Source organism: Aplysia californica, unplaced genomic scaffold (assembly GCF_000002075.1).
Source record: "Aplysia californica isolate F4 #8 unplaced genomic scaffold, AplCal3.0 scaffold00995, whole genome shotgun sequence".
Taxonomy (NCBI): domain Eukaryota; kingdom Metazoa; phylum Mollusca; class Gastropoda; order Aplysiida; family Aplysiidae; genus Aplysia; species Aplysia californica.
In genome coordinates this window covers 45,755-61,874 of record NW_004798265.1, presented here as the reverse complement: position 1 = coordinate 61,874, position 16,120 = coordinate 45,755, and the positions used below count along the sequence as shown (strand labels likewise).

At 40.2% G+C, this 16,120-nt stretch overlaps 1 protein-coding gene across 1 annotated transcript in view; it reads right to left on the bottom strand.

Annotated features, from left to right (window-relative positions):
- The window catches only part of LOC101845510, a 25,893-nt gene extending 20,853 nt beyond the window's left edge, over nt 1-5,040 (bottom strand). The window contains exon 1 of the mRNA XM_005111064.3: nt 4,805-5,040. Within this exon, the coding sequence (XP_005111121.2) occupies nt 4,805-5,002 (198 nt within the window). The 5' untranslated portion in view covers nt 5,003-5,040. The remainder of the gene's footprint in view (nt 1-4,804) is intronic.
- Nucleotides 5,041-16,120: the final 11,080 nt, after the last annotated feature.

Here is a 16,120-nt window from a genome sequence, read left to right as displayed (position 1 = left end):
CTTGTTACAGCTTACAGACCGACGATCCATCTTTCTTCCATTTTGTGAAAATAAAAGAAGACAGACACAAATGATGCGATGATGAGAAAATTATACGCCACAGCAGATGCACCTTCAAACCACTTTGGTCGCTGTGGCTGTTTTTGGGTGCCACCAACAAATGGCGTGACAGAAGTTTATGAGCAAACACCTTGAGGAGTGGGCCAGTGACAGTCTCAATCAAGGGCCTCGCAACAACACCTCACATTGCGCAGGCGCAGACCAGCAGACGTGGGCAAGCGGATGAGATCAAAGCAGAAGTGAAAGGCACCAAATTGCACGGCCCTCGACAAACCGGAAGCAGACAAGTTTAATATCCGGCCCCTGAAGTTCTGCGCCAGTGGGTCATGGGGTTTTGCTGAACGAGCGGTCGGAGGTTACCTTCTTGTTTCTCGTCTGCTATGTGAGCACGTTGACAGGTTCGTGGATTCCGTCCAGAATCAGCGGCTTTGGCTCTCACGTTTGCCTACATGTAGGTCTTTTGCTGTTCGTTTACCTCAGAGATAGTGAGAGAGATATCTTGAGTTTGACACTTGACGCCAAAACTGACTCATTTTGATTAAAGGAGAAAGATAAACGACTGAGTATATTTCTACAACCAAACGGGAGAAAGATTTGATAAACAAATTACTACTAGTTGTGGGGGAAAAAAGAAAAACTTTTTAAAAAAGTAGGCTTACCAAAGGAAAACAAAAACTTAAAACTAATGCCATTCAACAGTACCATGAATGAGTGGATACCAGCTCACACTTTGAAAGGGAAATTAAAGCTAAACAGAAGGCTGTCTCTGTGATAAAGTGTGACTCGTATGATCTTCTGTCCATTTTTTCCTTTAAAAAACAAGAGAAGAAAGATTGTCCTGAGTTCCATTCCCGAAAGGGACAAAATTGTTTTGGGAGATCCCCGGAGGAGATATCGCGATGCTGCCTTGCCGATATCCTGGGGTCAGTAAGCATGCAAAAAATTAAATGTATTAATACAAACATTTTCAACTTGATTAACTTTAGCCTATACAACAGGTGTCTGACAGACAACACAAGTGCTTTAATTTTTGGTTGAATAATCGTTTGAGAACGTTAATGTGTGTACATATGAATTTATGCTGCAGATGATACATTAGAATAAAAAAGGGAGAAACCGAGACATATATTAGAACCTGTTTTATGATCACTGGTTCAAAACGTACATAGTTCAAGAAGCAGCCGTCTCAAGTTTTCTTGTCAGGTCTGACCCTGGCCTTGTGGGGCACAGCTTAGTTCAAACAGGAGGATACTCGATATACTATCGTCCCCTAAATGCGCCACGAAATCATGTCTTTTTTTTCTTTTTCTGGTTACAGTTTACTTCACCCCCCTCTCTCTCTCTTTTCAAACATTCCCACCCCCAAAAAGGGACAAAAAACCTCAGAGATTCCTTTACATAATACGCCAATCCGGGGCCCCGCTATCTATGATACCACATGCGGTTTGTCGTGACGTTATGTCAAAAGACGCTGTTACTTATTACAAGTACAAGAAAATGTCAGGCTCGAGTAAAACGTTCTTATTCTTTCTGTAAAAACAGAACCCTTATGTACATTGCTTACCAACCTGGACGATGTCGCCTACTAGTCGAAGATTTTGTTTTAGTTTAGTTTTTTAAGAGGTTTATTGCACTTGCATTACAATAAGGTTACCTAAGGACCAAATATTAGAGGTGATACAAGAGAGTAACAAAATTAAGCAGGTGAAATAAAGTCGATAGATGTTTGATAGGAAAGAAGGAGCTTATCACACCAGACCACCCGCCAACCCGCCGCGTGGAAAATGCGATCATTTTGGTTGACTTTGGACATTACCTGTGTAGTGACAGGTATTTTCTAATGCCCAGCAAAAGTACATGTAGGCCGGAGGTAAGATTATTCCAGCCTCTTAAAATAGGTGGCAAAAGTGGGCGCTGTCTATAAACAGGTTAACAAGCAATGCGTTACAGTTTTAGTTTTGACAGAATCCGAACCTTGACAGCTCACACCGACGTAATACAGCTGTCGCCTTATCAGAAAGAAAGATCTGTAAAAAGTATTAGTGCTTTTGAAACGAAGAGCTCCGTACAAGAGGAGAAATATTTGCCTCGTGATGACGTGTAACTACTTTTGTGCTCAACTAAAATAACTAACGGTGGCAGCTGCGACAACAGCCACCAGACACTTAAGGCTCTTGTCGCCGAAGGTAATTTCAGTCGCGCCTCGACCACCCGTGGCTTTCCCCTAGTCACAATTGATCCCCCTTTACCATTACCCTTCTCAAAGCCGGCGAGTAAATCGAGGTCAAACAACAGTTTTTCAAAAATGAAACGGTAGGCCTTTGGGTTTTTTTTAATTTTTTTTTTTTTTTTTGGGGGGGGGGGTTCGGGGTTTGGGGGGGGAGGGAATTGTTGCTGTTTTATTTTATTTTCTTCAGCTTCAACAAATTGGTGAACCGTCATTCTTGGGTCGCATCTTTGGCGAGGGGAAGAGAGATCACATTGAGTTCTCACTTACCGCACGACGACACGGGAACTGGCATACTTATTTATTATGATTCCAAGGAAGTAAGGATTGTTTCAGAATGCCATAAAGTCTGCTGAGATAATAATGCAAATTGTAAATGACAGATCTCACTACTGAGCGGGAATTTGCACTGCGTATATTATTTAATATTGCTATTATTGTTATTATTATTATTGTTATTATTAATATTATTATTATTATTATTATTATTATTATTATTATTATTATTATTATTATTATTATTATTGTTATTATTATTATTTTTATATTGTTGCTGTTATTGTAATGATGATGATGGTTATTATTATTGTTATTATCATTATTATTTGGGACAGAGAAAACAGAGGTATATTTTTGTTTACCCACACAGACTCGTTTCTTTAATTAAAGAGAAGCACATCGACCGAAAATGGCCATTATTCATTGGTGAGAAAAAGAGACTAGACAGACAGACAGGAAGAAAGACAGACAGACAGACGTACATACAAACAGACAAAAGAGAGAAAGACAGAGTCTGGACATCAGACAAATATATAACGAAAGATATTATAAAGACTGGCCAGGAGATAGAGTCATGAGGATTTCCAACTTGTAAATTGGCATCGGTACAGAATTATATTATATTTTATAACATAAGAAAAACAAGTCGAAAAACAGATCGAGCAGAAGTATAAAAATCCCCTCCCCCTCCCCAAATGCCAAGTCCACCCACTCCCTCTCCACCAATAGTTGAACTTGCTCTGCTCTTACGACCATTTCCCACTTTCCCCTTACGTTTATTCTATAATATCATAATGACACTGTCGAAGATGATCCCCTGTCAAAGATGACCACTTTCTGCTTGACAATGGATGGACCACTTGGACAAGTTCGATTGTGACATAGTCTTCCTGTCCAAAACCAAATTCCCCCCACCTTAGCCCTCTTCCTCACGCCATTAATTGTTTCCACTCGAGTCCTACCCTGATCTTTTCTTTTTAGTACAGGCGATTTTACGCTCCATCGACAAAATTTTATCATTTTATTTTGGTTTTAATTGGAGTTTTACTGCACTTTCAACACAATAAGGTCTTATAAGTGTCGAAGATTAGAGGGGTTTAAACAAGAGAGTAACAAGCACAAAAAGAGGGAGATAGATATTTGATAGGAAAGAAGGAGAAAACCACACCAGAGCACCCGCCAACCACCCACTTTACATGATTTAGAAGGAGGACTTCCTGCCGTCCTGTCAGGGCCAACTTAGGCTGAGAAGGATACAACATCCCACCAAAAAGAGAGAGATACTAAATAAAATTCCCCCCGATCGGAAATCGAACTCGGGCCAACCGCTACACCACAGATGTCGGTCCAGACCCTCCCTAAGTGGTTCCAGAACAAGGCGTAATACAAGACAGTGCTTCTGGGCATGAACAGCCCCTCGGCTGCCCGACGCTTGTTTTGTAGTAATTATCGATGAGTCACATGACACAACGATTTAGTCACTCCTCCCCTTGACTTTTTCGCCGCGTTGTAAATAAATGGAAAGACGGTGGTGTAATTGCGTGGTCTGTATCCAAGGGGAGGGAACTCTGCAGACACCAGTTGCATGGCTGGACTCTGGTTTCTGATTTATGAACCAAGTGGCTGGTAAATGTAACGTTCCTAAAAAGTGCTTTCTACATTGACGTGAAAATATATTTCATTCCGTTTGCTTTTAGTTTGTTTTTGGTTGGTTGGTTGGTTGGTTGGTTGGTTGGTTGGTTGGTTGGTTAGTTGGTTAGTTGTCGCCTCCTTCCCCCCTTCCCCTCCCCTTTTCTTCCCCACATCCTTCAGTGGTCATAATGCATGTAGGTTGTTTGGGTTTTTTTTAACGCACATCTACTCAGCTTTAAGGAAGTGGTCTTCGATAGAGATATTCGATAAAAATTGCCCCCACATGAGAATCGAGCTCAGGTTTTCTGTCAACGATGGCAAAATGGGTAACCACTACGCCAAAGACTCAGGTCTTCAGTGAACTGTTGTCATAAATATACAACAGTATTCATATATTAGCAAAATATCAAGTGCAGCTCATTTAATTAAGAAATAATATTGTTATGACTTACCTTACTCTATCACTTTTCTTTATAATATCATTTTTATTTTTTCTATCTGGCTTTTCTTTCTCTTCTTCTTCCTCTCTATCCTCTTCCTGGCTTTTAAAAACATTTCTGAATTACTAGGCCTAGATCTATACCCCACCCCACTAGACTACTTTACCTTTCTGATGTAGTTGTCGAAGCGAACTCCTTGCATACACCTGGGCACAGTGTTCTCCTTGAGGCACGTGATAGTGCCACTCTTGCTGGTGTTGAGGAGGTCCCTCCTTCTCCTCCTCCGGAGTCGTCTGCGGGTGGTGAGGCCAGCTGCTGCCCAGCGTCTGCTCGAGACTTTGGTCGAAGTCTGTCTGGGGGCCATGGCGTCAGTGGGACTTGTTGGGCTATTTGAGCTGGTAACCAGAGTTTTAGTTTTAGTAAGAGTTTTGGGGCACTTGCAAAACGATAAAACCATAATGGTATGTATCAAGACACGGTGGAATTTGGCGCACGTCAATTTTGTAAAAATTATTTTTGGCGTTTGGCCAGTCGATGTATATGGGATTGGAGGAGGTAGGGGTTGTCTTGTATCAGAGGTAAAATTAACGAGAAAATGCCTGCCACAGTTTTGAGAATTCCAAAGATTGAGAGTCTTTGGAACTGTAAATTTACATTTCGTGTACCTTTGATCCACGTTTTTCAGTGAAAGCCATTCAGAATGTGGAATCCCCAGAATGTATTTTTCAATGGAAATAAAATGTGTTGAGCCCCAAAAAATAAAATTCGAAAAAATAAAAATGAAATGCCAGTTTCTTTGATTTCATTATTTCGAGTCTACATGTTCGTTTAAGCTCACGTCGATTCTCTAGATCTAGACACGCGTGTCCTTCTACTCCAGCATGAATGCGAGTACCGTACATTATGGTTCTTTTTTCTTTATGAGAATGGCGTGCTTCTCTTTCTTTTTGGATCAATGCAGTTTTGCAGTTTGCATAAAATTGCTGTGACCGGTAAGTGCGCGATCGGTGTTGGCGGGTGCTGAAAACTAATCTGTACCGGAAATGACCCTAGGGGGAACTAGGGCTGAGGTTCCAAAGGATCGTGTCCGTGTCCAAATAGTCATACCGGTATTTCGAAAAGCGCCAAATCTCACACCTTTGCCTATAAGTGTCGAAGACTTCCGTCGAAGATTAGAGGTGATACTAAATAGATCTAGATCTAGATCTAGACATCTAGTCTAGGAATCATTAGCACACAACGGAAATATATAGAATAGATAGTTTCAGTATAAGTAGGGTTTTACGGTTCTTGTAACACAGGGAAAATAAGTGCTTAAGATTAGGCTCAGGTAACACAGAGAGTGAAATAGGGCCTACAAAGAAAAGAAAGAGGCTAGATCTAGATCTAGATCTAAATAACGACGATAGATGTTTGATAGGAATGAAGGAGCAAATCACACCAACGTGCCCGCCAAACACCCACACAGTTGAGAGTTTCCGTAGTAAAGGGGAGGAATTCCGTAACATGACTATAAAATATAAAATCTCGATTAGACATCTAATCTATTCTAGATCTAGAGAGATCTAGATATCTAGATCTAGAGAATCCAATTGATGACATAGGCCTAGATCTAGATCTACATTGACATTGACATTGGATTTAGTTGTCCGAGGCTCTAAGTAGAGCCTGTTCATCTAGATCTATCTGGTAATGAACGACAATAATGCATTGCGTGCAGGCTAGACAAATCAGTTTTGGCTGGTGGGGTTGTAAATAGTTGGGAGATCTTTCCAGTATTCATCCAGACGTCTCTTAAATGTGTCCACGTTTGGAGCTGACACCACTGATTCGGGAAGATTGTTCCAAAATAGTATTAACCCTATTCTCAAGAAAGTTTGCCCTCACACACAATCTGCTTCTTTGCTTCTGGAGCTTCTCTGAGTTGCCACGGAGTTGTGTGGCTGTTGCCTTTGTAAACGCTGGTCTTTCAGTAATGTAGTAGATCTAATCTAGAATCTAGCCTTTGATATACTTGTACGTTTCTATCATATCACCACGTAACCTACGATGTTCCAATTACCATTTTTGGTAAATTTGACGACCAACATAGGAAACCCAAGTTCCCTCCCCAAGTGGGGAGATTTTTTAATACAGTGGTTTTAGGTCTTCCATTATATCATGATTACATGATTATGACTTATTGACTTTGAAGGCCATTGAGTAAAGTAAAGATCTTGTATAGAGTCTAGAGTCTAGTTTGCTCAGTTGACCTTGTCACGGTAAGTGCCGGCCCTCTGCTATTTCAGAATTTAAAAGTATGTTAATTGTAGATCTATGTCATTTTATATTTTATCTTTTAAAATAGCAAAGAAAGAAATTCTTAGTAAATCTAATCTAGATTTCTAGATCTGGTGCTTTACCAACCTGTTTACCGCTTGAGCGAAAGGAGAATGATTGACGTCACGTATATATTTCATGATGTCATTTCCGGAACAACCAAAAATACGCAAAATACCATGACATCATTGTGCTTTCTATGGAGAGATATAAGACGTGTTCTTCTAATATTCTAGATCACGCTCTGTCATGGCCACCACTCAAAAAGGTTACAATTAATAGCTTTATTTATAACTTTTTTGGTTGTATATTTTTAAAAACTTTGGTGCGAATTGTGTACTATCTCTTGACTAAAAGCAAAGGGAATATTTGCACATGGGTTTGAAATGCTGTTGACTATGATTTCATGATTTAATACTAAGTACATGACATTGAAGCCATTACTGGTTTGTAATCTTTGTTCATTGTTTGAAACACAATGATCCTTGAAAGCACACTGTTTAGACTGGTTTACACGACAAAGGTCACTGCGTTCAATATCAATGATGATAATACGATTACACATTATAGCGCTCAAAGTTTTCTCCGAACATAGCGCTCTTTTTTTCGTACTCTTGAACCAACCCCCCCCCCCCTGTCTATGTGTTTTAAAAATTCAATTGCCAATAAATTGTAATGCCTTTGTTACTGTAAAATTGAATTTTGAAGTCCGGAAACTAGTGGTATTCCAAGAGGCAAAAACAACGGAATTCGACGCTTTGAACAGACCGTTCACCTCGCAGATTAAAAGCCATGAATGTCAGTCAAAGTATGCTACTGTAAACTGGCAAGACAACACAGAGCTAGATTCGGCCAAAGCCACAAACTATTGTCTTCCAGGCATTTATCTCTACCTTGAAGAAAGAAAATGTTGAAATGATACACCTTCACCATATTCCTATTTGGCGCTGAGACCTGGACTTTGGCAAGGAAAGACGAATGCAAAATAACTGGGTTTGAGATGTGGTGCTACCGCAAAATGGTCAGAAATAGCTGGAAAACAAAAAGAGACGAACAATGAGGTGTCAGATTCTCGACACAAGATAAACCCTACTGAATGAAATAAAAAGTACAAAAACACCATACTTTGGTCACTTAAAACGACACGATCCTGTAGTGAAATAGATGTTTGAAGGAAGGATGTGGGGAACGAGAGCAAGGGGAAGACAAAGAGTAACATGGATGGACAACATAAAAACGTGGACTGGCCTCAATGTAGCAGAATGTGCAACGGCAGCTCGCGGCGGTGAAGGATGGAGGGTCATTAAACGTCAAGCTCTGAGTCGGGGAGGACACCTCCAGGTTCAGACCAATACAACACACAGTATTTGAGAAAACCTTGGGAAATTGTATGGCTCAAAATGGCACCCTCCATCGGTGATGAATCAGTAGGGTATACAGCCCAGGGTATTAGAGTACAAGGCCGTGGATTTATCTCACTGATTTTCATTGAACAAGTTTCAGTTTACTGTAACCTGCCCTTTTTTAACTATGTCCACAAGCTGCTGAACACGAATACGATACTAATAGGGATGGAGAGGGGGTGAATGACCCTCGACTTCTACAATTACATCCTTACACCGAGAATGAACTATTGATAGTCGTGTATTGTACATCATGTCCACTTCTTTCTATGATGGGAAGCAGCGTGGGGAAAACAGGCGCTCGTCAAAATAATAAAATTGAAGAAACTAGCATTTTCCCGCCGGTTTGGTAAATTTTTTCGAAATGTTGTTTTTGGCCCAACACCTTTAATGTACATATTAAAAAACCACTTCTGTGTAGATTTTACAGAAAACCCTTGATTAAATACAAAAAGTCAATTTCCATGGACTCTCAGACTTTGTAAATGACCAAACTTAGCCTGCAATTTTCTCACTAATTTTACCTCTGAGACCAAACGACCTCTGTCTCCTTCAATCGCAAGCATCTCGATTTGTATTCAAGATATGGGTAATTTCTTTCACCGAAACCAAGATAAATCAATGAACAAGCTTTGAGACGATACCAACAACTCAGCACGCCCAAAAATTGACGAACGCCTGATTCCATCTCGCCCTGACAAAAATGTATATTACAAAACTCCCTCTCATCATATTATTATAATTATGTCGGTAGTGACCTATGTTTCATTATATTTGTGATACTATGTATGTGTTATAAGCATTTGTGTGTCTTGAACACGAACGGTAGAGGCACAGATTGTTCTGAAAGAACATTCATTTGTGAAACTGAACTAAATTTTGTCAAACTAGCTGGGCCCCTTTCGATGAAAGGAAAGATCGGTGCATTAACATCAGCCGAAAGTCATTGGCCTACAATATTTACACTCTACTGGAATGGAGCAATAAATCTTGAGAGATGCAAAGAATTAGAAGATTTAGATCTATACTCTAAAAAACAGTGCGCACTGTTAGTGAACGGAAAGCTGTTTAAAATGGCGTCTTAGAAGACGGACTTTCCCAAGATTATATGTGAACGAATCTAATGAAGAACTGAAAAAAACTGCAAGGACTTCAGGCTCCTCAATAAAACTGTGCCCTCTTCAAATGATTCTGGACCACCATTAATTTTGTCAAATTCGAAAGTTAAGTGGTTCGGAAGTTTTAGGCTGCGAAACTGACGAACTTTCAAAAATATTATACGTTTGGATTCTCCCTTCCAAATGCGTCGTAGCTCTAACAAGGTTTTACGATATGAGCATTAGTCTGGCAGATTTGAGAAATCGCAAGGAAATAAAAGCAAAAGAAACACAATGAAATGCAGTTGATAGAGAAAATCATCGTATCTAAAATACTCAAAATGTACATTAATGTACGAATGGGAAAGTTTTTTAATTTTCATTGAAAACGCGAACTCCGTTTCCTCTAGCGGAGGCTCGATTTGCAGTGTGCACACATCGTCCGCGGAAGGATCGCGATGGCCGCACCATTTGAAAACAACTCTATTTTGGAAGAAATGTAAAAGGAAACTGATGCAATTAAGTAAATTACTTTATCTATGGTCTATAATTGTTGCATTAGAGCTCTTCTACTTAGTAGACTTAACAAACTAACAAACAAACTCGGTGTGTATGCTGACAGAAGTTGAATGAAAGAGCGTTCAATTTTATCAAGTGCATAGATCTATGTAGGCCTACTGTATATAAATGTTAACATGACATGAAATGACGTGTGGCGTTCTAGCTTTGTGGTAAAGGCGTCAGACTTTTTTTGACTAGATGTAAAACTTTTTAACCAGGGTTCAAACCTGCGTGTCTCCCTTTTTTTGCGGTATTTTTGTTTTGTTTTTTAATTAATTTTTTTTAGCTGTATTTTTCCTGTTTTATTTTTCGTCTCTGGCTTCAATACATGGATATGATTGACATCTTGAAACGCTTCCTTAAAAGCCGAAGGTTCATGTGACTGGTGGTTACATTTACAATCCTTGCAAGACATGCCCCCCTTCCTTGCTGCTGCCGGGCACTCACAGTACACCAAGTCGGTCTATCTACCTTTAGAAGATGAGACAGCTTGAAGAACAGCACCCATCAGTTTTCAATGCCTTCTCGTTTGGCTTTCACGTTCTGGGTCGAAGTGATCGCTTCTGGGCTGGACTGAGTACTGATCTCGTGATTGAGCAAGTCTTAATGAAAAACCCAAAGTCTGCAGGGGGACTGACGTGTGGTAGAGGCATGGGAGATACACAGAGAACACAGTAGCTCATGTCCATGCCAGCTTGTGCTGAGATAATATGCTATGAAATGCAGCGGGTTACTGGTACAGAATTAAATACAAGTCAACAACATATTGAAGTCAGTGATGCCAGAGAAACGAGAGATGATAAAGATATGAGACTGCTCCTTAGTTTCCTAAAAGATCGCAACCCCTTTGCCAGTGATCAGACATTACGGAATATATGCACACGGCTGACAGCTCATTCCACAGTTAATGCCGACACTGCAAAAGATGTTGGCAAGGTTATTTTGTAGACCATGCAGGACAAACCTGTGAAGGACTCCACCTTCAAAAGAAAAGACCAAGTTGTTAGCATGGACACCAAAATCACTGCCAAAATGGAGGGTGCAAACATACAAAGTCAATCCTCAACTTCTCTTTCAGCGGATGATTACAGCAGCAAACGTTGACAATTATTATCTCCCATCTGTGTTGAAGTATGAACTGACGACTCCACCACCATCTCTCTATGAACTATCAAGATTGAAGAGAGAGGCACACATTTCCAAGCTGGCTGATTCAATGAGAGACCTCTTCAAAGATGATCCCCCATCGAAAGATGAGTACAGGGACATGGTGACCATATTGGACGGGGATTCACGTCTTCACAAAATCCCCTGGAGGAAGAAAGAGCACGTTTCCGTAATTTGTAATAGGTATGCTGAATATGTTAGCAGGAAATATTCTAAGCCCATCGTGGTGTTTGATGGGTATGAGTCGGGCCCATCAGTAAAAGATGCCGCTTTCCTCAGGCGTTCTGCAGATGTGGTCGGACCAGCTGTTGTCTTCCCCAAAGAAATGCCATTGACCTCAAGCAAGGAACACTTCCTTTCAAATCCAAGAAACAAACAGGAGTTCGTTCCCTTCCTTTGAGGCACTCGGATGGCTCTTGGTTGCCACTGTCTTCACGCTGCTGGAGATGCCGACACACTCATAGTAAAAACTGCCATGGAGTATGCAGCAACCCACCCTGTAGCTGTCATTGGAGAAGATACAGACTTGCTTATGCTCCTTTGTCACCATGCACTGCTCAGTAGCTGGCCTATTATCTTCAGATCAGACAGAAAAGCTGGCGACAATCACAAAAGTTTAAACATCCAGAACCTGTAGGAGAAACTAGGCGAAGAAACATGTCATTTTCTCCATGCTGTCAAAGGCTGTTATTTAACTTAGAGACTTTTTGGGCTGGGAAATATGGTTCCAATGAGAAAATTGACAGATGCTCATTTTCGAAAGCGAGTTCATATTTTTTGCACAGCAGGAAAGACTCAGGAAGACATCAATGATACTGGAGAAAGAGCTTTATCAGTCTCTACAATGGCACTGCTGCAGACACCCTTGCGTTACAAGAGGTTCTATGTAAATGTTGCATCATGTGCCACATCCGTCCAAATCCAATGCTTGCCGCCAACCAGTACTGCAGCCAAGTACCACAGTCTTCCGGTGTATCTTCAAGCGCAGGTAATATTCAAGACACAATGGGGATGGCAGCTGCACGATGATCACTTACAGCCATGCACGACAGATATGCCACCTGCCCCACATTCTCTGTTGAAGGTGATTAAGTGCAGTGGTAGAACAGATTGTATTGTAAGTCCACAAATCGCACGTGTCGTCGCCACGGACTGAAATGCTCCATTTCCTGTGGAGGTTACATGGGTTTGACCTGCACAAATTGCCCATATCTTACTGAGGAAGATGATATCAGTCTCCTGGAGTTTCCTGACGAGCTTGATACTCTTGAAATACCGGACATGATGAACGTGCACGATCTACTGTTGTGAAATTCCATTTGGTGTGTTTGTGTTCCTATTTGGCCTCCAAGCTTTTTCAATATTACATATTCAAACAGCATTTTTGTCGAGCTTTCCAACGAGGTGCAACATGACTGTGTTCTAAAAGATATTTTTTATAAAGTTGACCCCGATGACGTCATGAGCTAAAAATAGCATTTCCCATTAAAGCGTGAATGTACATTTTTAATATGTTGAAAGTGACTTAATTCTATGTACATCCCAATACTTTTTGTTTCTTTTGCAATTTTTTCCTTTCTTCCAGTATTTTTGTCGTTCCTCTACTACACTAATACTGTTGCGAACTTTTTGTTTGCTGTAAACACTATGGGTAATGGGCTAAAAGTCACGTTATCGGCGTGTTGTGGTTTTTATGCCGCACCCTCCGCTTCTTTTTCAGGCTTGTGAGGTTATTTGTTACGAGAAACCTTCAGATTGAATGTTTATCATAGAAAGAACAAAGTCAGATTTACCAGCATCTGTGGTGCAGCAGATAGGCATTTCGTCGTCGCACGCAGAAAACTCAAGTTCGATTTCTAAATGGGGAGAATGTGCATCGAGTATCTAGTGGGACAATCTGAATTTAGAGGGATTTGAGAAAAATAGTTGGTATTTTTCTTTTAATGTAGGTGTTTTTACACCCCAATCGACAAAGTAATAAAAATTTAGATCATTGAGGGTACAGACTTTGGTCGTGTCTGTCAGGGACAACACCTAAATAAAATAAAACCAATAATTTTTCTTCAATTCCCCACAATTAAAACCCTTGGTTTTCTCATTGGAAGTAGCAACAAGATCATTCCAAAGTAGTGATATTAAATCATTCTGGGGCAGTGGAATAGGGTGACTTTGCCCTAATTTGAACTTGTAACAATAACAACCACCTTCTTACACAACACAAAACTGTTATTATTAGATAAAAAGTCAAGTAGACATGTAAACATTTTAATTCACACTAAATGTTTCCAGAAATGTCGCATACTTTAGGATTATTAGTAAATCGCTTACCAATTTGGCCAAAAGCAAAAATGGGGTGACTTTGCCTCCCTGGACAGTCAAGCAATAAAAGGCAAGGGGGAAAAGTTTTGAAGAGAAGGCAACATAAAATCAGAATAAACACAAACAACTATAACTATAAACAGAAAAGGGTAAAAATCTAGGAACTGTATGCCCTATAAATGACACAACTATCTGAAAAAAGACCCACCCCACTCACTCCTTTTCCAAAAGAAAAAAAAAGAAAAAAGTTGAGATGTCTCTTTGCCCTTCAGTAGTTCTTGACTACAGATAGTTGAGTGACTTTGCCCCAAGCTATCCTATATATAACCAAGGGGCTCATCACAATTCAACTGAATGTTATCATTTATGCTCACAATTTAAATCATAAGAAAACAGTAAACTCAAATGTATGCAGATATCACAAATATATGATTCACACATAAGTTTCACTCATCTGGAATTTGAGGAAAAAAACGATGTTTTATTTAAAACACTGCTTCTTCACTCAGCAGAGAGGTATTTGAAAGGAAAGCATGGTGATATTGGAGAACCAAAACTGTCTCCTTCAAAAAGAGTTCCAAAATCAAGGGACATAACAAAAGAAAAAGTGATGAATAGCCTTTCACCTTTTCTATTACAATTAGGCAAAGTCATCCCATTCGGCAAAGTCACCCCATTCCACGGTGCTGCAAAGGATTGTGTTTGTCCAAAATAGCTAATTTCAAGTGACTGATTCTGCTGTGGTCTCCCAACAAATTAAGGGTCCACATAACTGGGGCATGGCCTCTGGATTGAATATCCTATAACTCTGCAGGTTATAGGATCTTGTGGCCTAAAGGTACTGTGCTCGTCTCTCATGCAATAGGTCCCGGGTTAGAAACCTGACAGCGAGGAAAATAATTTTAATCTCTAAAAATTGCCTCCTTTCCCGTCCTCCTTTCCTCTTCTCTTGTCTTCTTTCTCCAGTTTTCATCTCCACTTTCTACTTCTCTCCTCTCCCCACCCCTTCCTCTGAGCTCTCGGCCCTTTCTATTGCTACTCCTGACTCCTTCTTACTGCTGCCTTTCAGTCACACCCCTTATTTTAAGGTAGGTAAGATCCAACACCAAGCCTTCTCGGATAAGAACGAAAATATACCCGAGGTCCTGCCTGCAAGTTTCGCACGTGCAAGATCCTTTGTTGGCCCTAAAATCGATAAAAGTAGGATTAAGCCGCCACCAGATCAAAATTCAAAATTAATTCCTACCACAACTAAAAATGCTTAATAATGTGAAAACAATCAACTTGTGTCCCACGTGCTCCTATGAGCTTATGAAGTTGCGAACGCCGTAAAACTCTTACAACACACACACACACACACATACACACACACACACACACACACACACACACACACACACACACACACACACAATTAAAACTGCAGGTTGAAATTTGACCAATTTCTGTTCAGAATAGCGGGTTTTCCCGGCCACAAAGAACCATTTTAACAAGATTCTATCCCAGTTACACTCATTTTTCAAACATTTGAGTTCAAAATTTTTCACACACTTTATCTCCCTACACTGAAGAACAAAATTAACATGGGACTATCTCAGAGATCAAAGGAAATGGAGTTCCTACTTTTACACGAGATGTAGATGGAATAACTATAAACACGGAGAAACCCTAGATATTAACTTCAAACAGTAAAAATTCCAAGCACTAACTTGTTATTTTGGAATCGCAAATTTAGTCTCTCTACTTCAAACTGAATTTAACTTGAAAGCAATTTAGTTCATTTATTGTTTCTTTTAGGGCATCTAATAACACATTTTTAGGCTGGATATGAAAAACTTCGAGTGCAACAAAGCCGTACCAAATACTAGGTAAAGGATTCCTTCTATTAGGATAAAAAATGTAGCTAGTTCTGACCCAATCCTTTACAGACGAAGATTTTCAGTTTCGTTTGGGAATATTATGTCTGAGAAAATATTTGTCTGTGTAGCTGAGTAAAAACAATCATATTAACTGATGTCAAATCTTTTATGTGCATTATTAAAGCATTGAAGCGTTCAAGATTTATTTACGAGATTTGCACTTTGTTTATCTCTATGTCGAGGTGGGGGTTGAAGGGGGTGGGGGTGGAAAGGATAACGCACCGTAAAATGTGAAAGCCACTTCCTGATATATGTAGCCGGAAGTGATGATTTGTCTGCTCTCTTGACCCAGACTTTCTCTGAAAATTACAGCCACGTGTCCCCTCAATGAAACTAAATAACGCCCAAAACGGGAGCTCGGGTGGAAAGAAAAAAAAAAACGTTTTAAGGATCAACACAGCATTTAGAAAAATGATTCACAGAAATAGCTAGGGCGGTTTATCTGTCTGTTCAGTCTCAGATTTGCCAGAATTACAGCGGGAAGGTGTCTCGTGGGTCCCAACGAGAATGTCAAAGTGAAAAGGTTACCTCTAGAGGACTGTCTTTACAGCATCTTAACTGTGAGAGGAGCGAGACCCCGTGGGGGTTAAATGGTAGTTCAGCGGAGTCAGATTGACGCTGAGTATTTGTTGGTTAACATCTGTATCTTATTTCTTCTAGAAGACTGGTGGTTTGGGAGGGAAAAGGGGGAATGTGG